Consider the following 22,443-nt stretch of genomic DNA (forward strand, 5'->3'; position numbering starts at 1 on the left):
AGCCTGTAGAGATGATAGACCTGTAGTCGCGGGAATACTTCGTTCGGATGTGATTGCACGCGTTCGTGATACTCGTTTAACGATGACGGTGCTCTATTGAGATCCACGTACTCGATAGTTTCTTTAACTTCTTCGCGATGAACGGTGAAAATTAACGGGGAGACGTTTTTTTTTCGGTTCATCATCTTTCGTACAGAACACTTAGCACATCATCTTTGCATTGATAAATTCTAGCCAATTAACAATTAATTAATTCATTGAACAGTTTACTCTAGCGTGTGAAATGATTTAATAAAATTTCCGATAAAAATATCGTTGAGAGAGTGCAAATAGATATTTTTCGTGATGGTCGTCTTATGCTTATTAAATCAGCTATAATCTATATTCCACCTGTCTGAAAGAGCACTATAGCTATTCAACTTGTACGACTAAGGAGACGCTCTATTCTACCTGTCTGACCAGGAATTGATCCTATTCCACTTGTCAGGCCAGGGGCCATCTCTATTCCACTGTCTAACTGGGGTTCGATTCTCCTGTACTTATCTGGCCAAGGACTGTCCCTATTCTACTTGCCTAGGAGTTGTCCTTACTCCACGTATCTGATCAGATACTGTCTCTGTTCTAGTTATCTGACCATGAACTATCACTATCTTACTGATTTGACACAGAATCACACCCATTCTACTTGGTCGAACACTATTGCCTATGAGTATATAAACCTTATTTCATCTGACTAACGAAAGCTACTCGTTACTGTAAATCGCTCAAGAATTCAAGGTAGTGTAATGTCCCGAAGAATGGTAAAACAATGAAATTTCAAGTGAACAAAAGACCACCGTCATCGTCGGTACCATCGCGTCCAAAGTGACAGGGATCAGTGAATAATCGAGAGACATCGTCAGGGGTGGACGTAGAAACGTGTCCCGATGGATACCCTGTGTCCGTCCCTGCGTACCGTGAACTAATAGCGCCGCCGTGCGAGACGTTTCGGCGGCGTCGTTGCTCGCCACGCACGTATAGTTGCCATTATGCGCCGTGGACGCGCTCGGTATCTTCAATGCGAGATAGAAGTCCCCTATATGATGTGTGGTCGCCTCGCTCGGCTCCACCGGTCTCCCATCCTTCAGCCAGGTGATCTTCAACGGCGAGTCACCCTCGCGTACCGCGCAGGTCACGTGCAGCCGTTGGCCTTCTTGTGTATTGTTGGGAAAGCTAAACGGATCGATTTTAGGCGGTACTGAAAATTACAGGAATCACGACATACTTTATTTCATCACCGCCCGCCGGACGCATCCTCCTCGATTTTTCATTTTCATTCACATTCGCGCTATATCTCTGTCGCTGTGTGTCTCTCTGTCTTTCTTAGAGTGGAGTCACGAGCGAAGTTTCTTCGAAACCGTGGTGACCGATCGATACCGGTTTTCGTGCCGCGGACGCCAGACAATCGAAACGGAAACGATTGTAACGGAAACAAAAGCTGCACGCATCGATCGTCATCGTTCGACGCGTCGTTGGCTAGACGACCGGGGGGTTGTTTTTGATTGCTCGTTCCTTTCTTTCCCCCGCTAACCCCAACCCCTTCGGGCCCTCTCGAACCGATACAAATCGTCTCGAATCCGAATAACCTTTTCAACGCACCGTTGTCCCCCTTAAAAAGATCACTCGATTTTTTCCCCATCGTCTCCTTGTTCCCCGCGACTAGTCGACAAAAACACGCGCGTAATCCTTTCGACTCGCAGGGGGTTGAATGGTCGCGATGAAATTGTTCTCGTGCACAGGCGATTTCATGGTCGCCTTGGATAATACAGTTTGACAGTTTGCGCGGTTTTATAACGGTTGACGAGAGACACGCTTTGTACGGGCCCACCTGTGAACACAGCTTACGGTAATTCGCTGCGAAAAAAATCGTCGATCTGAAACCGTTATTAATTGAAGAAAAGCTTCACAGTCTTATCAGCTCGACGGTGGTTACTGGATACGAGCGTATTGATATTCGCAAGCGATTGATACAACGATATCGATATTTCATAGGGTTCTACTCGATTGGAATAACAGCGTGTGTGATATCGGACACCGACAATAATTTCACGAAATCTGATAACTATTTTACACGGTACAGTATCGAATTATTATTCAGCCGGTTAACCCATTTCAATTTCAAGTGGACGTAATTTTAATTGTCATGGATGTGTGGGGAAGTACCAATGTTTTTAACGGGAGAAACGAATCGGATAGAATTTCTGCCACGTCCATAAGCAGCAAGCTCAATTTTTGAACAAATTTTTAAATCTAAAAATAATGTTAAGGTTCCGTTCGGTTTAATTGCTTTTTGTATAATCATATATTCTGATGATCTGTACGCTTCTTTAGTTTAATCGTGACATTATTCCTCCTGTTTCAACAATGAAACCTTGGTCGAAAATTATAGGTAAAAACAAGTTCTAATAAAATTGTCTATGGATACTTTCTTTTTACTTCTGCAACCTGTGTGTTCTTAACCCTGCTATGACCTCTGAGTCTATTTCGACCTAGCAACGTTCTCGTTTCTGCAATATTGTTACTACTTCACACGGTTTTCCGATTTAACCTTAACCATGTGTTTTTCATGACACAAGCGAAACTTCGGCGTTCAAATATTTCCGAAACGAATAGATTGTTATTAAAAAAAAACTACTAACATCCAACTTTAAAAACTATTGGAACATATAGTAAATACCCTGTGAAGTATCCCTAGTTTTGTTCAGATTTCTTGCAAGCCTATAAATTCAAAAAATAGGTCTCGACATAAAAGATCCAGGCGGTGACGGAACCTCTTCAAATAACAAGCGCCACGGATGGTTAACTTGGTCTTTTCAAAAACATTTGCATATTTGTGAAACGTGTAAAGAAATTGTTACCGACCCACGTGTTTCTCCTTCCTTGTCATTATTTCGAAGGTGTAGCTGCACCGAAGTCCCTAGCCAGGCTAAAATTCGTCGATACACACAATAATTACCCATTCGTGTAACACAAAATTTTCTCGAACAGTTTGAATAAACAAAACAAATAATTACAATTCAGCAAACCGAATTTATAAACAAACTTTTGCTTCGCATAAACCGTTCGGCACGCGTAACGAGTGCAAACACCTGGCGATTCACGAAGGAAATTCTGCTCGAGGTTTAACCCCGAGAACGGGGAAGAGGAAACACGGGACAATTACGAGACACATCGGCGGAATGTCACTCCAGGACGATGCTCCGTGTACTTTCCGGGATCTTAACGGAAAGTCGCGAACCGTGTAACGTCTCGAATGAGTTCCCTCCCGTAAAGAGGACTCCGCGTCGTTGCGTCTCGTCCCGGTAGAAACTTATCAGAGATGCTCGCCGAGGTGTATAGCGGGTGAGCGCTGTCGAATCATGGAAAATCCTGACAGAGCGGATCAAGCGTCGACGCGACGGGATACACGTCCCGCGTTGAACACGCTGTTACTCCAATTCAAGTGGGCGAAGTCACCATTGGAGAGGCTCGTGAAACGTGAAGGACAGAGAAAACGAAATGGTAAAACTTTACCTTTCACTTCGATGTGCACCGTCTGGGAGTCCGAGCGTCCTTGCGCGTTCTTCGCGGTGCAGGTGTAGGCACCGCGATCGGTGGTGCTGTCGACATCGTAAAGCACCAGCGTGCCGTTTGACCAGACTTCTTGACGGCGACTGGTTGGCAGGATTTTACCGTCTGCCGTTGGAAGAAACGTTATTTAATTTGATGGGTATGAGTTGGAACGTGTTGGTTCTGTTGTCTTCGGAGAGGAATAAATTAGAGTTAGGAATAATAAGATAGAGTTAGGAAGGTTACTGGTAGTGGTTTTTTGTTAATACTGGTTGGCCATGTAAGTGGATCTACAATCGGGTAGAGGGTGAGTTTATGTGAGAAAATAAGTCGAAAATGTGGAATAAAATTTTTTTATTTGAGACTTCGTTTTCGAGAAAATCGACTTAGAAGAGTTACTGGATGTGCGTGCAAGTGAATTGGCTTACGTGTCTGATCATTGCATTCTGCTTCTACTTACTGCTATTACGAATACGTTTCAGATTAATGTTTGAAGTCTGTTTTCTTGAAAGAAATTGTATTCCGCATTTTCGACTTATTTTTTCACGTAGAATCACCCGGTTGTATTACCAGTTACATGAGAACCTGTACATGTTCAATTCAGCTACGGATATTTTGTTTGCCAGCCAGGCACATGCTCCGTTATACAGTCCTATTTATTTCATTATGATACCAACAGTAATAAATTGTGATTGATTATTTGTAGATGGTAGTCTATACCTGATAAACAGAATAGGAATAGTACAATTCATTCAATAGTTAATACATTCTATTATTATAGTACAAAAGTATGGGTTTGGTATTGTACTTTTCAATGAGTCACATGTTACCATCTTTGACCACGAACGATCTCCTATTACATACTTGACCAGATGATAGCCTATACTATTGATTCTTAGGTACTACATATCCTTCTTAGAAAAAAAACAAACAACATAAGCTGAAACAGGGATTAAGAAATGGTTTATTATTTCTCAAGAAGATTGCCAACGTATCTTTCCCGTTTCAATGAACCGGGTGCACCGCACGTCCACTCGTCAAACTGCAATCTGCCGGTAGCCATTATATTTTAACTTTATTACCCGCCGTGAAATAAATTTAACGATACACAATGGGCCCTGTAAACAGTCGGTGGACGTATAAATCCCGTCTGTAGAGGCGGATGCGGTCTGTTTGTACGGAGAAATCACAACTTTCCATCGTTTCTCTCGCGTCAAATCGTCGGTGTGACGGTGTCGAGCGCGCGCTCAACCGACTTTTCAATCCGCTTTCCCGTGGTCGTACGCGCGCTCGGGGCCGCTGACTTTGAAAGTGTCACGGGGAAACGGGTATTGCGGGCCGCCACGCCGCATCCCTCGTAAAAGGGAGAAAGTTAGCGGGTACCGTTTGAAACTTTTCCAGGAGTTCGGTTCATCATTACTGGAAAAAGAAAACGCTCCAACTTCTCGCCGCTCGAAGATGAATGGGGCGAGGGGGTGTAGGAGGGGGAGGCGTTGAGAAGCCTCGGAGTTTTCCTCGTTCGAGAAATAAAACTGACGACCTCCCTGTCGCTTCCCCCACCCCTTCAGATCTCCCCCTCCCTTCTCCCGTCGAGGCCCCGTTCTCTTTCGACGGCGGAGCTCGAGGAAAAAAACGTTCATTTAGACCGCTCGAAAAACCGACGGTACTTTCAGTTTCTCTGAAATTTCATTCGTCTCCTTGGCGGGGAGATTTACGAGGGGAACTGGCCGCTGACGGTAACTTATTTACGAGCTCTTTATACGCCGCGCAAATTTCTGTTTAATTTTTGTTCCCCTGCGAACGAGGCTGACAATGAGACAGGCCTGGTTTTAGACACTTCATCGCGTCTAATAGGGTATAAATGTGAAAAATTTTTTGTAGTGTCCGATTACATCGACGCAATACCACTTGGAACACCTCTTACGATGTAAACTCCATTGTGTTATTCCTTTATTCATTGTCAAATGACCTTGTATCAGATATCGTTGAAATCATCTAAACATTCGCTGTTCTACTAGGAATAAAAAAGTATAGCATGCCATTTAAAAAAAATTAGAGATGACTGACTCTTATCGGCAAGTTATGACCCATACTATACCATATAATGTTCCTCAGTAAAGTTTTTCCATATCTCTGAAAATCACTGAGATATTCAAGTTGAGCGGACTCGTCGGGCCGCCCGGTACAATTTCAATACGACAGAATATAGGGTATAGTAAAATGTATAATAAATTAAAAGTCAACGTAAATTCTAACCGAAGGTTTATCATTTTCGTAATTGAAAAATAAAGAATTTCGAATATATCTTTTAGGGTTGTTCCAGCCTGAATATTTTCTGTCGACTGGCACGATCACTGACCTTTGTCCCATACGATGCTCGTGATCGGGAAACCCGCGACCGGGCATTTGATGACGGTGGTTTCGCCGGCGACTGCAGCGTAGTTCCCCATCGGTCGTACATGGGGCAGCCCGTAAATGTTGAGAGGGGCGGAATGGTGGACCCTCGCCACGCGATTCGACGCCGTGCACCGATACTGCCCGCCGTCCTCCACGTGCACCACGCTTATATTCACGTGCGATATTACCTCCCCGTGCACCGTCACATACTGTCCTATCATAAACCTGCGGGCAAGCACCAGAACAGCCTCTGTCACACACACGCACACACACTTTCTCTTCACTTTTCCAAGGACGTAGAGGAAGACTATTCCGGAGAGCGAACTTTTTTTCGGTGGGATTTTTATGGTAATGAGGAATGTCGAGCGAACTACGCTAATGGAACAAAAGTTTTTACAAGCGTCCCTCCCGAAGAATATCGGGGTTGAGGAAATTTTCGTGGATATTGATAGGATGTCGCAGTGGTTGCTGGTTTGGATGAGTCGCTTTTGACAGGAAGATCTTACTTATTAACACTTTGATTGTCACACATCACCCAAATGTGGATAAAGAGCTTGAAGAAAATTTGTGCGGAAAATTATTATCGCAATGTAATTTGAAACAAGACTAACAGCCTCTATTAATTAAACACATATATTTTCTACGATTTATGACTTCAAAAACGAAATAAAATCTGTCCGGTTACATACGGCCTTTTTCACTGTGACAGTCAAGTTGTTAATTCAGTTTAATGTTTTGATTGGAAACAGTAATGAAATAAGTTTATTCGGTGTATTTATTTCCTAATGTTAGTATGTAGGCTTTGGTCTAGGGTTTAGTTAATTCACGACTGGGAAGCTCGTAGCGACAATTGTCTGCAGGTGACGTGCAGCAGCGTGACACGTCTACCTTCTTTTAATGTGGGTGTCCATTTGTTGCGAATCTTCGTATGGTATCACCGTTGCGTATCATTGGGTCGTATCACCATACGATACATTTTCATACGCAGTGATACAACTCTTTCATAGGAATCGTATTTATGGTTAGTTTTAACACTAGAATTACCAACACTGAACGTATACTAAATTAAATTGTATAATATACTAATATACTCAATATATAATACAATTTAACGTAATATAGTATAACATAAAATGTGTAGTGAATTACAATCAATGTAAATTTCGCCTAAAACATTGTTGTAATTTCAGAAATCCTAAAATAAGAAACCCACAATCCGTTATTTTGACGGGTCTGGTAGTTCTAGTGTTAAGAGTATGATGAGAGGTGAGGTTGGTGACCTGGGTGGTTGGAAAATAGATGGAAGCCAGTGGGGATTTGAGTGTCACCGAAGCAAGAGTATGGATTTGGGTGTCAGCGAAGCAATAACGTGGAGTATCTTTAGGATTGTTATCTGTAATATTGAACACAGTGTAGTGTTTTATATTTGGTTAAATGTAGTTCTGTTTTATACTACACCTGGCTGGTCTTAATAATCATTCAAATCCTACAATATCTTTTTTTTTCTATTTTTAGAGTACTTTGATTATGCACGCGTTTTTATGGGTTTATGGGTTGGATAGTTTCTATGTATTATTGTTATAGATACGTGCTCCCTTTCCAGGTGCAATTAATATCGACCATAATGCCGTCCACTAGAGTCCCAATTATGAGCATCCTTTCAACTTCCTGTACCTCACGGCTTTTGTGCCGGCTGTCGTTGTTCCGTTCATTGCGGAATAGTATCTCCCAAACATCTGCTAGATGCACTGCTCGTACAAGCATTTGTACGATATATTCTACAAGTTTCTCTTGCAAACGTTATTACAACATTCAAGGTATGTTCGACCATTTAAACTCAACGACCTTGCGCTCGCAAGGGAGTTTAAGTAACGAGGTCGACAATTTTCAACACATTCACCTGTAACTAATTCATAGATGACATAATTTCAATTGTGGTAGAATTCACTACCGAGCGATCGTTAATTGATTTATTATCTGTAGGATTAAATATATTAGAAACAAATTTTAATTGAAGGATCGTCTTATAAAATCGACGACTGGTAGGTACGTGTTTTTTATGTTACTCTTTAATTTCCTTATCCTGAGAATGTATTAATCGTTGCAATATAATCTTTTACACAAACAAGTATTTACAATACTTACCAATTATGAGAAGAAGTAATTTAATAGAGAATATTACTTCGGTAATACTTTGTTCATTTATTCGCTTCTCGTCTATACTATCTGATTGCATCGAAGATCAATGAACAACAAAAGCCCATAAAGAAAAAAAAGGGCAAAAAAAATAACATCGCATTCGACTGCATTATCAAATGGCATCTACGCGGACCCCGGTAAATCTATCATTCTAAATCGATCGGCTCTAAAAAGTTTAGACTGAGCCGAGTTGATTGGTAATTTTCCCCTCAATTGGTTCAGAGAATCGAAGCCCGCGGGGAGGTATCCGTTCCCACGAGAGCCGCGTTATATAGGGGAAGCCAGTCTGATTTTCTGTCGATCGTAATACCCGCGGCTTAATAACCGAAGATAATTGTGTACACACCATCCATCGATTTTTTTTCGAGAGTGGTAATGTTATCCCCTCCCCCTGGAAAGGGATCAAGTACCCGCAACCGGACCCACATGATGTTCCTGTAATCCTTAAAGTCCATAAGATCGATTATAGAACATTTTTCACGTGTTCACCTGAAGATCATTACATATTGTTGAAATTGCCATTTTCTACTGAAAACGGATAACTTACAATTCATTACATTCTGATTAATTAGAAATCGATTGTAGATATTCGTAAAAATTCAAAATGTTTAATGCGTACGTAAAGATTTTACTCGATGATCATGTTCACTCGTTTGACTGAGCACTTTCTGCCAGGAGTGGTATAAATAGAGAACCATCGCGTCATTAGCGATCTGGAAGAAGTCAGAAATGACTCATCCTTACGATGCTAGTAGATGTAACATAGGACAATGTAAACTACTAAAATCACTTGAAAAGCAATTAGAACAAATCAATTAAATTGTTTCTGGAGACCTGGAAGCATGCAGGGTATTCTACAATAATTTGATTTAAACAGTGAAAAACATGCAGAACTCCAAATATTTCGAAAAATCGTGAAAAACAATCATTTGTTAGATAGGATATATTAACGACATGTAAACGACGTTTTAATGCGAGACATATATGTCACGTAACGCAATGAGACTGTTAATACCCTACTGTTCGTTTAAATGTTGACATTTCCTACCCGTAATCCTCGTACCTGTCGTTCTGTGGAAGAGGAAATCCGTCCAGGGTCCATGAGAAGTGCGGCGTTGGGTTTCCGGTGGCGACGCACTTCAAAGAGACCGAAGGACCCGGTTGCAATGTGTGTTCGATGAATTTATGTAGGAGCTGCGGCGCCGCGTCTAAAAGACACACAATTAAGATTAAATACAGTGGTATAGAATACCATTTCACGTAGCTCTGATTACATACGTTGCTTGGCAGCAGGTTCGCTGATAACAGCTCGGTTATACGAGTTCAGTTAATTGGGTGTTTGGGAAAAACTTCGTTTAGATAAATGGAGTTCTACCGCCTCTACACACGGAAAAAGTACTTTGTTACTCTTTAACTTTATACTATCTTTCATACAATGGTCCCAAAATGATAAAACTGAATACTTTTCATTCCTTGAATGTTATGATGTATCACTAAAAGTACAGTCTACACGAAATTTTTCACCACTGACGTATATGTACGTTATAACCGTTATTTGAAAATAATTTTGCACATTACAAGAAATACCGGTAAAACGATACATTTTGAATACTATTGGTTTGATAACATTAAAGGAAGTTTAATAATCATTGTTATTGAGAAATTATTTTAAAACACTGTTCACGAATATGCCCGACATTCCTGCTATGGATTGACTTTGGTCATAACGTATATATACGACATATCCGCTTAAGGGTTACAGTGTGGTTAGACTGTTAACGGTAACTTCGTAATGGGTCTCAATTTTAAGTGGTATCGATATATGCTATAAGTTCGTTGTTCATCGTTTAATTCTTTAATTAACGTGAATTTTGTGCAGAACCAGATACGTAAAATTAACTGTCCAGTTAAATGTATGCATATTTACGATAACCGGAGCCGACTATTCATTTTTGAAATTACGGAACGCCCGTAAAGATAAAAGATTCGGTGCGTTTATTGATCCACCTCTCGCTGCTCACCAAACAGACGGAATTGTAATTCGAGGGTCTTCGCAATTCATCTGCCCGAGCGCAACCAATGCCTCGTGGATTGGAAATTAAATGACGTTTCTGGTAACATTATGCCGGACCGGCGTGTTTCAATTTCACCCGGGGAAATCGATCGCGCTGGAATTCAATCAGCATCCATCGAGATTTCGAAATAATTCAGTGATGCGTAGATACACACTATACGCAGGTAAATGTATGCAGATTATTCGCGTGGATTCGCTGTCGAGAATTGTGTGTAGTGCTTTCGCGATTATGGGCCTCGTCACGGAACAGGGAAGAACCGGAACAGTGGAAAAATGAAGGAAGATTGACCAGCACTGCATTATATATAAAACTGACACCGTTGTAATTTTTAGCGTATATACACTTCACTATTCGCTCTATGAGTTTCTAAAACTGAAATATGATTTGTTTTAGTTTTTTTGCCTTTTTCAATTGTTTTGCCTTTTCCGATGTGTGCGCTGTTACACAATAACTTTCTATAATATTTGATAGTTGTATTTTATTTCTATGCACTACCGTACATTTTATTGTAAAAAAATTAATATAATAGGTATATAGAGTGATGGATAAATTTGTTACACGTAGTAAAATACTTCTTGAAATTTACATTTAACCATAATCAGATACTTTCAGATTTATTTTCCTAGGTATTAATAAAAAATGAGAACATTCGATGTCTGACCATCGGTGAAGAATACTACTTGGCACTCGTCGCAACCATCCCTGTTTCCTGCATTCCACCTCCCCCTATGCAATTGTATATTCATCACAGGCATCATCTATATCTCATATATGTTATCCCCCACTTGCTTTCTCTCCACACGTCCAAACCTTTTTACGTATTAATCAACAGCCATACCATTCTATGTCTAACCATCGATGGCGACTACTACTTGGTAGTCATCACAGCCACCCTTATTCCATTCATTTCAACGTCCTAAATGTATATTTACGCCGTGGTAAAGGTTACCGTTGACTACTGTCTATATCTTCTCTATGTACAGGGTGTTTGCGAATTCGTGGTACAATTGGAAAGGATATAATTCTACACACTATATTTTGAGTCGAGTTTAATGCTTCATAGTGACATAATCATTGTCCATCGATCTTTAATACCCCCCTAATAATATTTATTTCAGATACTCAGCAATTTCGTAACACCTTGCATATTCGATAAGTGTCCTTCCAGTTACGCTTGAAAATTAATTACCTTGGAAACGCAGGATCCCACGAAAATCTTTTACTGCACATTTTCACCTTATTTCCGCACGCAGAATCATATTAATCCGGCTTCTATCATGGAAACACCCTACATTACCTTCCACTTCCCACCCCAGTCTACAACATCAGACCATCCAGTCCATAATTCTACGAATATTGCGTTGTGAAATCCGGTTTCGCGAAGGTCGTTCGAATTCCGACCACCGACAGTAGAAGCAGCGGCCGCAAACTCGTCGTGGGGGCCGCGCGATGATTTACCTGCGGGCTGAATTTCGTGCTCCGTGCACGGATGTGTGCGTGGTCCAGGTGCGTCCACGTACGTCGAGACGTACACACAAGGAACCGGGCCGGAGGTCCCGTGGAAATGATCCTGGCTGGCCACAAGGCGGGGTATTATGCACGCAACATTTACATGACAAGACTCGGCACACACGTACACACACACATGTGGGGTCAGAACTATCGATCTGCGGTTTGACGCCTGAACTCGAGTGCCGCCTAGTGAATTAACCCCGAAATTATAGAGCCGACAATAACCGAGGTGGCACAGTAGCTGCGCGGCTGTTTGCCCCACGGCGTAAATCAGGAGATGCCCTATTGCCGAATGGCCACGCCCCGTTTCGTGGCTATCATACCCTCTCCAATGGTATTATTGCACGCACGACGTCCGTTCGTTGTCGAGACGGCATTTCTCTGAACGCTTATCGGAGGAACTTCGACCCGCTGCCCGATATACCGTGGACCCACACCACTGCGCGGCTCTTAAGAACCACGGAACGGGGACGGTTCTTACGAGGCGGCTCGACTCGGTGCCTTTCCGCCTTTCAAGAAACACTTTATTGGTCCCGGTGACCTAGTTGTCAAGTATGACCGGCAGTTTCGGGAGTTGGGTGGATTTAGCCTCCGGGGGATAGGGATACTTTCATCGAGATATTGGACGGTCTGCTGTGTGTGATTAAGCAGCGCATAAGAATCATTGTCGTCTAAGCGTATACTTTAGATAGTTGTTACATGTTAGGCTGTTATTGGATAGAACTTTGGTAATACATATTGAAGGTCTTAATATACGAGGCGCTTCGAAAAATTAAGTATCAGTCAGCAATTGAAAAGAAACAGTGATAAGAAAAAATGTTTAAATTATTCCTACTGATACATATTGCGAGACCTTAAAGAAACTGAAATGTGTTATTCAAAACATAATACTGGAACAAAAAGCAATCAGTGGAATTCTGTCTTTTGAGATTGTGTTTTTGCACGATAAAGCGCGTCTTCGTTTTCACAACCCATGCCTTTCGTAAATTCAATTTCCAAATCAAGATTCCATTCCAAGCACGGATATAAAACTGACGAACTGTGTAATTTTTTCAAGTATTTCTGGGCTGGTTGCATGTTGTGGTGAACAATGTATTGTGTAAGATGGTATTACATTGTTGATTGGTTACGATGTTCCATTTGTGGATCGCCAGCATGAGATTTTCTCCGATCGTTCGGCCCGAGGGCTGCTCGATGTAATATCGCGAGCTTGCGAAGCAGTCGCGTGAAAAGAGGATGGGGGCGGGTTGAAAGAATGCGAGGTTCTATTCAGAAAATGGTTTTTCGTTTTTCCTGTCTTCTCTCGTTTTTTTTTTATTTTTGAACGAACGGAAGCTTCGTCGGTCGTCCTAGTTCGTTCGTGAATCGGACACAGTGTTCGATGTTATTAAACTTTATACAATCCGTGAAAGCATATTTCCGTGGGTGCATATTAACTTTAAAAAGTTAACAGTGAACCGTAGAATCTGATGCAGTTTTTTAATTATGTACATAGTATTACGGAAAAAATTCAAAAGAGAAAATATTCCATTTTTCCCAATATGAGTGATAATTGGCCACTTATTTTCCACCGGTATAATATAACAAAAAATGTACAAATACCTATCTCTGCTTGCAAAATAAAGTAAAAATGAATAATAAACTACAATTTTACGAATCCACCGCGCATACATATTAAACAGTGGTCACGTTGAATGCTTCGTCGTGTTGCTTAACTCACTTCAGTAGTATGGGTCACCCATATAGCAGCCGCGATACGAAAAAGCATTGGGCTATTATCAGGAGAATACCCTATTGATCTACCTTGTGTCACATTTTCATTTTATAGATAATCCGGCAGGTTCGTGTCGCAATTATGCGCTTTTATTGTCAGCCCTGGGGTTAATAAACTCGCGAAACCAAATATTGTGTCTATACTATACCATACGCGTATTAAATACTGCGTTTCTCCGATACACATGACAGCAGATAGAAAATCCTAAATCTAAAATTCGACTCAACAACAACGTTAGTTAACGCAAAATAACGAACGATTTTCTAACAAGAAGAATTCAATCATTTCCATCCTTTCATCAATATAAAAATTATATAACGGACCTTTCCAAGTATTCTGTATTTTTAATTGTCATCGTTACCTTTCTCTTTGTATTCGTGTCGAGCGCCACTTCATTTAATTTTCAGCATTACAGAGACGCTTTCTCGTTAATGATAATAAATTTTATACACGAGTCACGCCTCGACGAAACTTCCCGATAAACGTTCACCATCGCGCAGAAATTTCCGAATTTTCCGAGAATATACGGCCGACAGGCACGTCAATTCGTTAATACAAAACAGACCGTGTCGTTTGTCTCGGCGCAGCTCGCGACTCGGTAATTCGACAGGAAGACATTATTTACCGCGGCCATGATTACTGCCTCCCCCCTCCCACACGCAGCTCTAAAGCGATGTAAATAAAATGGAACTTTGCCAGTGTAGCCATGCTGGTCTGGAAATTTCTCTATGAACACGACAACGCGCCATTACCGTTGAAACCAACGTTCGAACGCTCTGAACCAAACCGACAGCTATTTAAAACACAATGCGTTGATCATCGAGCAACGCAATATTTTTCGCACACAACTGCTTAATAACGTACTATAAATAGCGGAAAACATTCCAACAAAGAATATATCAATATCGAACATTGTTTTCAATAAAATTGAAATTCGTTTCGCGAAATATTTCATAATTTCGAATATTTCCCAACGGGAATAATTTTGCCCCGATCCAAACCCGGATTCTTCGTTATTTCGCTCCCTCGATCCGTGTGCGTTCCAGAAGCGTTACCGTTCTCCCGGTCGAATGAATTGACTACAAAAAAAAAAAAAAAAAAAAAAAAAAAAAAAAAAGATTCTAACGTGACGCGCGCGTGCGTACATCTGTTTCCCTCTTTCAAAGTCGGTTTTTTTTCCCCACCGTTACAAAAGTTTACCGCTTTGATTCCTTCCCTTTGTTACGCCGTTGGATTAGTCCCTTTCCAATGATTTCAAGTTTCACAGAGCGATAGCCATTTTGCGGACCGGCCTGTACTAACCCTACCTCTGCTTTTTTTTTTCTCTCATTCTTTTTCGAACGTTCTGGTTCGACAAACCAATGAATTATTCCGAACGGACGGCCGCTCGTCGAACGGATATCTCCAGGTGGGAACGAAACGAGTCGTTGCGCGGCGTCTCGCGTGACTTATCGCCGCACGGAACAAGAAAGTTATTAACTGTAGCGTAGTGGAACGGGACGAGACGATCGGTAGACGCGGAACTAGTTTGTGGACCTCTTATTGGACGTTTAAAAATTTCCACGGGACGACGCTTCGACTGAGAAATGGAGTCGAGTAGGGAGATAAACGGACCACCCGTCCGTCCTTTCTCCGCATTCCCCGTCTGCCGTGTCCCGGCGAGCATCGCTCCAATATTTGCGAAGAAGTACGAAAGCTCTCCAAATAAAACGGGCCCTCTCGTCTTCGTTAAAATCGTTCCAAGTAATTATCGGGCCGTGGTGTAAAGTCGGACGCGCCGCGGTGTTTGCAAAGTGATTCTGACCGACGACTATCGATCGTGATTAAACGGCTACGACCGGGCTATTACGGCGGTCGATAGGTACTGCTTGTTGTGAATGACGTTTAAAGATTCCGTCGAGGGACTGTTAGGCGGCGTGCACGTGGAAGTTATCTCGATGATTATTTAATAAAGAGGTTGCTTGTGCGGGGTGGTTTGGAATTAGTGGTAGAACAGAGATGTCTGTTTACGTAGAAGTGAATCGAAAGTATGGGAGTAAACTTTTCATTGATGGCTAATAAAGTGGATTCATATACTCGGTGGTCTTTAATTGGCGGTAAAATCGAAGAGGTCTAGTTACACAAAAATAGATTGAAAAGATAGAATGAAATATTCGCATTTTTGTCTAATAAAGTAGATACTTATACAGGGTAATTTGGAATTAGTATTAAAATAGAGATGCTTTTTTTATGCAAAAGTAAGTCGAAAATTTGAAATGTAATATTTTCGTTGTTTTCTAATGAAGTAAATGCTTATACAACAATGTTTTTTTACTTAATAGTAGGTCGAACAGGTACAATTTAATATTTCCATTGGCGTCTTATAAAATTGACACCTAAACCGGGTGGTTTGAGATTAGTAGTAAAAACCGTGGAGATGTTGCTTACATACAGTAAATCGAAAGAGTCGACTGAAACATTGCCATAGATATCTTTCTTTACCAGAAACTCAATTTCCTGTATCCGTACAATATGCATGCTATTAAATACAACTTCGCTGATGTGTCTGGTTATTACATTCCGTTTCCATTCGTTGCGAGCTGTAACAATGGTGAACAGTATTCAGTTACGATATCTTTCAAAGCTTCCCACTATTTCACCGAAAAGAATTACACTCGAACGTTCCAAACCTTTCCGATTTCGCACGTTTTCGCTAGAAAAGGTGACCAGTTACAAGGACCGAATCGGAAATAAGAATGTAGACGGAGTTTGATAAACGAAGACGTCGGATCATGCAATCTGGTTGGGAAATGTCACTCGATGCTTCAGCGGTCGTGTGCACACGCTGAAACGAAAATGACCTGGCTGGTATGCAGGTGCACTTAAGATGAGCAGACTGACAGTTTCCGTTTAAAGTAATGGATTATATCACGTGGTGGCGTCGATTACGTTTCACGGTTCTAACACGTTGAATGTCACAGTGAAAAGGGCCGTGCGTGGCCAGACATGCATTATTACTTTTCTTGTAATCATAAATCGTCCAAAATACACATTTTTCTTTGTCCTTACTTTTCGTTCCTTAAATGATTACATAGCATTTTTTAAACGTGTTTCATTCAGACGAATCGTGACAAATCCAACGACTATAAATACTTTACAAAAAAAGTACAAACAACGTAAAGAAAGTCAACAGAAGTTGTACAATACCGCGTATCAAAGTGTTCGTTGCAGGAACAATCGAACGCTCCAAGGTATACGTATACCACAGCGTTGCTTCTTATGATACGTACTAATAAAAAATATTTAAAAAATGTTATAGTGCTATTTAACAAACAAAAGGTAATATTCGTATTCCCGAAAACAATGCAGATAAACAAACTCTGATTTACAGAATCTGTGCACACTTAAATACAGTTCAGCTTTTCTCTAACATAATTTTTGTGATTTTCAAGGAATTTCCTGAAATTTTTTGGGCCACACTTACGTAGAACACGCTGTATATCTGTTCAGTCAATAGATGCTGTTCGTCTTATTTTAATTTATACTGCGACATTAATTTTACGCAAAATTCTGTAACGATGTTTAAATAATCCAGCTCACATTGCAATGCACATTTCACCTATATTTAGGTGGCGTGACAGTGTTAAAGATGCCGACGAAAATACTCGTCCTAGCCACGATTCGTCCTCCAGTTCGTTCGCCATTGGTTTTTACGCGGGAATTTCAAGCCGCACCAACACTTTAACTATATCACCCCCTTTGGCGCGCCCCGCACCGTGCGCCGGCGTCGAGTTTCTTTCATTCGAGCAGCCAGCTTCTCGACCCTCGTGACTAAGACAAATGGTATATATTTATTTCACGACACGGCAGCCAGTGGATTTCTCCTTTCTCCATTATGCATCGCCCTCGTTAAGCATTTCTTTTCTTTCTTTCTATTTTATTTCGACGCTTCTCCCTGACGCGCTCGCCTCCGCCTCTCTCGTTTCCTTCTTCTCTGTTCCGTTCACCTCGTCTCTCCGCACCCCTCTCATCTACTTCTCTTTCATTTTCCCCTTCGTCTTCTTCTTCGTCTTCTCGCCTGTACCTTCTCGGTTCGAGGTCTTATTCTTCCTTCCGTTGGCTTTTTGTCACCTTTCCTCCTCACCCACACTTCGTCCCCACTGAGCACCGTTTGGGGGGTTAGAACACAGTTGGAGACCGCGTCGCGACGAAATCGTAGGGACCGAGTAATGAAAGAATTCGGTCCCACGTATTGAACCAGATTTTTCCAACGGAGATTTCTCGAGCACTTGGCAAGGTACGACGAGTCAAGGGTTACGAGGGTTTTCCTCCGGTTCGCTCGATATCTCGTCGGTTCCGATATTCTTTGTCCGTTCGAGGGGTGGGGATAGAAGTTACCTGGCGATCGGTCGTCGAATTAACGGTTAGACCGACCCCCACGGAGCCGATGAAACTCTACCCCCGTTAATTAAAAATATTCAACTCATCTGGCCGGATAACGGAGATAAAGGCTCGTTGTAATACGTATATATATATATATATTTTTTTTTCTTTTTATCGCGTTTAACGGGCTTACTTTCCCAACGACCGATAAAAACGGCGTCCTCGCGCTCGCCGAAACTTTCGCAATAGAGTCGACCGTCCCCGCCCCCTCGCGCCGGTTAACACCGTCCCCGGTAATAGCTTTAATTCAGCCTTATTATTTTCAGACGGAAACTTTTATGGAACTTCTACGGGAACTCCCGAGAACCTGGGTTACGACCGTTTAGGCGTGCTAATCCATCTTGACGCCCCTTCCCGGCTGCGTGACGGTTTAGTGCGTCTCTGAGTCGAGCGGATAACTCGCGCCGCGGGAGACGCGTCAGACGGTTAATAGAAAGTTCGAAATTGCTAAGTTTTTTTTGCAACGGGAATGGTCACGTAATTGGAACGGATGACAGATACTGGATTCGTTAGGGATGAAACAAATAATGGAGGAATCGTATTGAATGGTACGGTAACGGCAATTTATACAGGAATTTTTTTCGAGTCGTTGGCGCTCACCACTAGCTGTTATTCATGTTTATTCATTATTCTGTTAAAATATGGCCATAGAACGAGTAACTTTTGGTAAAGAAAAACAAACCTGCCTGTACGAAAGAACACTTCGAAGTTTCAGTATTTTTGTTCGATACACGATACACGTTTTCTGTTTACGCAACGGGAAATGTAATAAAGAAAGTGTATTTGTAAGATGGGAGGTACGCAAACTTCGTTTGTTGTTTCTGTGTACAATGGGACGTTGTGGTTGCCGGATATATGTGACACGTAAGGGGGAACGGAATAAACTTTTGTTCGGAGTAATAACGCGAAGATAATAAATATATTGGAGCTATCTTTAGTATATTAATATTAATAATGTTTATAAGAGTGTAGAAGCTCGATTAGCAAGTAGAAAGATTCCATTTATAAATTGTAAATTAACATGTTTTGATTGGTGAAAGTTCTCATGTTCATTTTTATTGTACACAAATCGAACAGTTTTTTTATGTATTTTATTCGAGATGTACATACCAAAAGAAATTGATAAAGCCTTTAATCGAGGAACGTGTAGTATATCTTTTCCTATCAATTATCTACGCAATTATATGCATAATATGCAAAAAAAGACTTGTAGTTGTTATTGTACAAGAACAGAAAGAAGTATGCGAAATTGAAAAGACCCTACAATTTGTATTTGTTGTTTGAACGGTAACAATTGGTTTACGGGAGTTCCTAAGGTGACTGTGGTTAATGACTTAAGGTACTGACGTAATACGACTACGTAATACGACAATACCCAACAGTTTCCTAACAAATAATCATATCTAACGTCTCAAATTACCTGTCGTTACAAACCACCCTTCTTCCCTCTTAAACCCTTCCTCCATCTGCCCTCCCTGCCATTACAGCGTTCACCTTCTGAACTTCCACCAGACCCTACATTTTTATTAGCCTTAAATTTTTAACTTTCAACCAGGCTAATTTCAGCGTGGAACGGGGATCGAGCGAACTTCCGTGTCAGTTTTTCCGCTTCGTCCTAGGCGAATGAAGAATTAAGAATTTAAATAAACCACTCACCCCCGAGGCGTAACTCCGCGGTGGCCTGGACCATCTCGTAGTCGTTCTGCGCGAAACACTGGTACATCCCCTTGTCGTCCCTCGCGATCGACGAGATATGCAACGTCGAACCGTCGTTACCAGTGATTCTGCTTCTCCCTGAAGCGCTCTCCCTCACCGGAAGCCCGTCCTTCGACCACGTGATCACCGGTCGTGGCTGACCGGTGACGGAACACTGGAATTCCGCGTCTTTACACGTTCGCCCATAAACGTCACTTATAATCTCCCCTGAACGTCTTTAGATAGTTTGATATTGTTTCCAGAGGGGTGGAGAAGCTAGCTGCCCGACTGTTTCGTGGAAATCTATTTTGCCCGCGGGGCGGACCCGATGAACGCAGCTACGAATCATAAACTTGACAGAGTATACTACGAACAATTTCGTTTCGTCGGAAAACTGGCACGTGCTCTTTCTGTTTTCTTTTTGAGTAACTGTGCGAGCGTTCTAGTGACGGGTTTGAGAAGGCAAAATTATACTTGGACTGAAAAATGAGGATTTTATTGCATTTCTCAAGTTAAGAGACACTAATATGCATAAACATATGCAGTTTAGTTATCGCAGAATTTTTATCGAATAATATTATAGTGAAAAGCAGCAGTGTCTGAAAGCGTCATTCGACTTTTTAAACAGTTAATAAGATTAAGTAATTCTTTGGCAAGTGTCTACTTATTCCAGAAGAAGTATTATTTTATTATAAAAATTGGAATTTCCACGTTCATTTATTTCCACGTTACATTTCAATCGTAATTCGAAACTCTTTATTGTGGATAATGAACTTGTCCATCTCTGTGTTATAGGATTCTGATTCTGTCACCGTTAATGATTCTCCGATTTGTAACATTAAACTTGTTCCACTGTAACTTAAGAATTCCACGTGTCTCTTATTCCCCATACAATCATTGAAATATCATTAATACCTACAGGAAGAATATTGTAAATTCTGTAAAACCCATGTGCAAGAGTTAATCCGGTTCTATACTCTCAGTTGTTCTTTCTGGGCTTACCTAATGCAATACAAACTGTACAGACTATTCAATTGCTTCTTTTACCCATCTTCCACTTGATCAACACAGCTCTATTTGTAGAAACAATCCGAAAAAAGAACCGAGTACATATCGTCTGATACAGAAATTAAGTGAAAGTGATAATTTCGAACTAAACGAACGTGCCTGGTTATTAACCCTTTAACGACCATTGTTACATCGGTGCAACACTCATTTTAAAAGTGCATCAAACTCTGTCACTGGTTGATATCTAACTATTGTCACCAAGAATCCCTTGTATCATTGATGTGAAATAGATTTTCACGTTTTCAGTTGAAAAATCCATGTATTCCCTCCAAAAAATAAGTAAAAAACAGAAAATAAAATGAAAAATTTACGTCCGTTTAATATCGGTATTTTCGACTTCACAATGACCAGATACAACATATATATCAGTCTCATAATTTTCAAATAACGATTAGGGCGTTTCAGGATCAACGAACATTCTCTCACTTCGATGCTGTTGCCTGCTACAACATGTGTCTATTCAAAGGATCAGCCTGACAAGCGAACATATAAATGGCGCGTTGCAGCTTGTAATTAGAATAATAACGTAAGATGAGGATCGCGTGTTGTGACGAACAGTGTGCATACAAACTAAGGCGGAGACTGCAACGGCAGGGCTTTGTTCCACGCCCAGGGAATCAGTATATTAATTCTCTGCTCCAATTTCCGAACAGAATATAGGAGAACTTTGACGGATCATTTACCTTGAAGGGTATCCTTTGATCTTGGTAAATGTTATACCGAAATTATGAAAGGTTCTTCAGCTATCGAATCGTGGAACGTGTTCTGGTTCGATGTACTCGGATCTTGTCGATACAGGGCGACGTGGAACCTGGATCGGTTAGACGTGAACTAGATGATCGCAGGCAGGGTTAATGGAAAACGCCTGACGTGCTCAGACGTAACCGGTCGGATTCCGTGCAGACGAGCATAGGAATCCTTGGCGAAATCGAATGTACCGTTGGGCATTTCGTTGGCCACCTTCGAAAGCTTAATTACTTCCGGGTCACGCGAGGAGCTTCCCTTTGATCAGCTCGGTGCCCCGACTGATTTATCAGTAACGAGAATCGTTCTGGGTAAACGCGACCGGCTCGACGGTCGATTTGACAATGCTCTGTATTTCGAGAAGCTCGACGTACATGGATGGCAATAATTTGTTGGAAGGGGTACGGGGAAAGGAATTTAACCCTTTAACACTGAGACACTTAAACCGTTATATTAAAATTAACAGACTAATACATATCTTATTTTGAAGTTGAAAATATCGATATTGGACAGGCTTGTTTTTTTTCTCATTTTTTCCTTTATTTTTGGAGGGGACACTTGAATTTTGTCAACTGAAAACGTGGATATCTACATCACATCGGTGAAAGTACGGATCCTTGATGACAAATGTTAGATATTATCGGGTGACAAACTTGTGACACCGTGAGTCTTGTGCATTCAACCAAGTTCCACCAAAGGGAACGAAAATTAAATAAAAACGTCGACAAAGCTTTCCATATTACAGGTAATATAAAACTTTGGAATATAATTTAAACTCCCGTCACCTCGTAAAGCCACCGACACAAGAAATAAGTTTATATTTAATCCCAGTTTTTATGAATACGTACATAATACATGGAAGTTTCCTTCAAGAAATAAAAAACCGTATACAACATTGACAATTTATAAAAGAACACGAGATAAAAACATACCGCGATCACGTCTTTCACGTTTTTACCATTACTTTCC

At 41.2% G+C, this 22,443-nt stretch overlaps 1 protein-coding gene across 1 annotated transcript in view; it reads right to left on the bottom strand.

The window, feature by feature from the left end:
* Window positions 1-560: 560 nt before the first annotated feature.
* Window positions 561-22,443, bottom strand: part of LOC107185725 (Down syndrome cell adhesion molecule-like protein Dscam2) — a 78,624-nt gene continuing 56,741 nt past the window's right edge. Inside the window, exons 6-11 of the mRNA XM_015573480.1 lie at window positions 19,624-19,885; window positions 9,248-9,392; window positions 5,948-6,210; window positions 3,553-3,714; window positions 956-1,237; window positions 561-703 (exon numbers count right to left, since the gene is read on the bottom strand). Coding sequence (XP_015428966.1) covers window positions 561-703; window positions 956-1,237; window positions 3,553-3,714; window positions 5,948-6,210; window positions 9,248-9,392; window positions 19,624-19,885 — 1,257 coding nt within the window. The remainder of the gene's footprint in view (window positions 704-955; window positions 1,238-3,552; window positions 3,715-5,947; window positions 6,211-9,247; window positions 9,393-19,623; window positions 19,886-22,443) is intronic.

The sequence above is a fragment of the Dufourea novaeangliae genome, unplaced genomic scaffold (genome assembly GCF_001272555.1).
Source record: "Dufourea novaeangliae isolate 0120121106 unplaced genomic scaffold, ASM127255v1 scaffold56, whole genome shotgun sequence".
In the NCBI taxonomy this organism is placed as follows: domain Eukaryota; kingdom Metazoa; phylum Arthropoda; class Insecta; order Hymenoptera; family Halictidae; genus Dufourea; species Dufourea novaeangliae.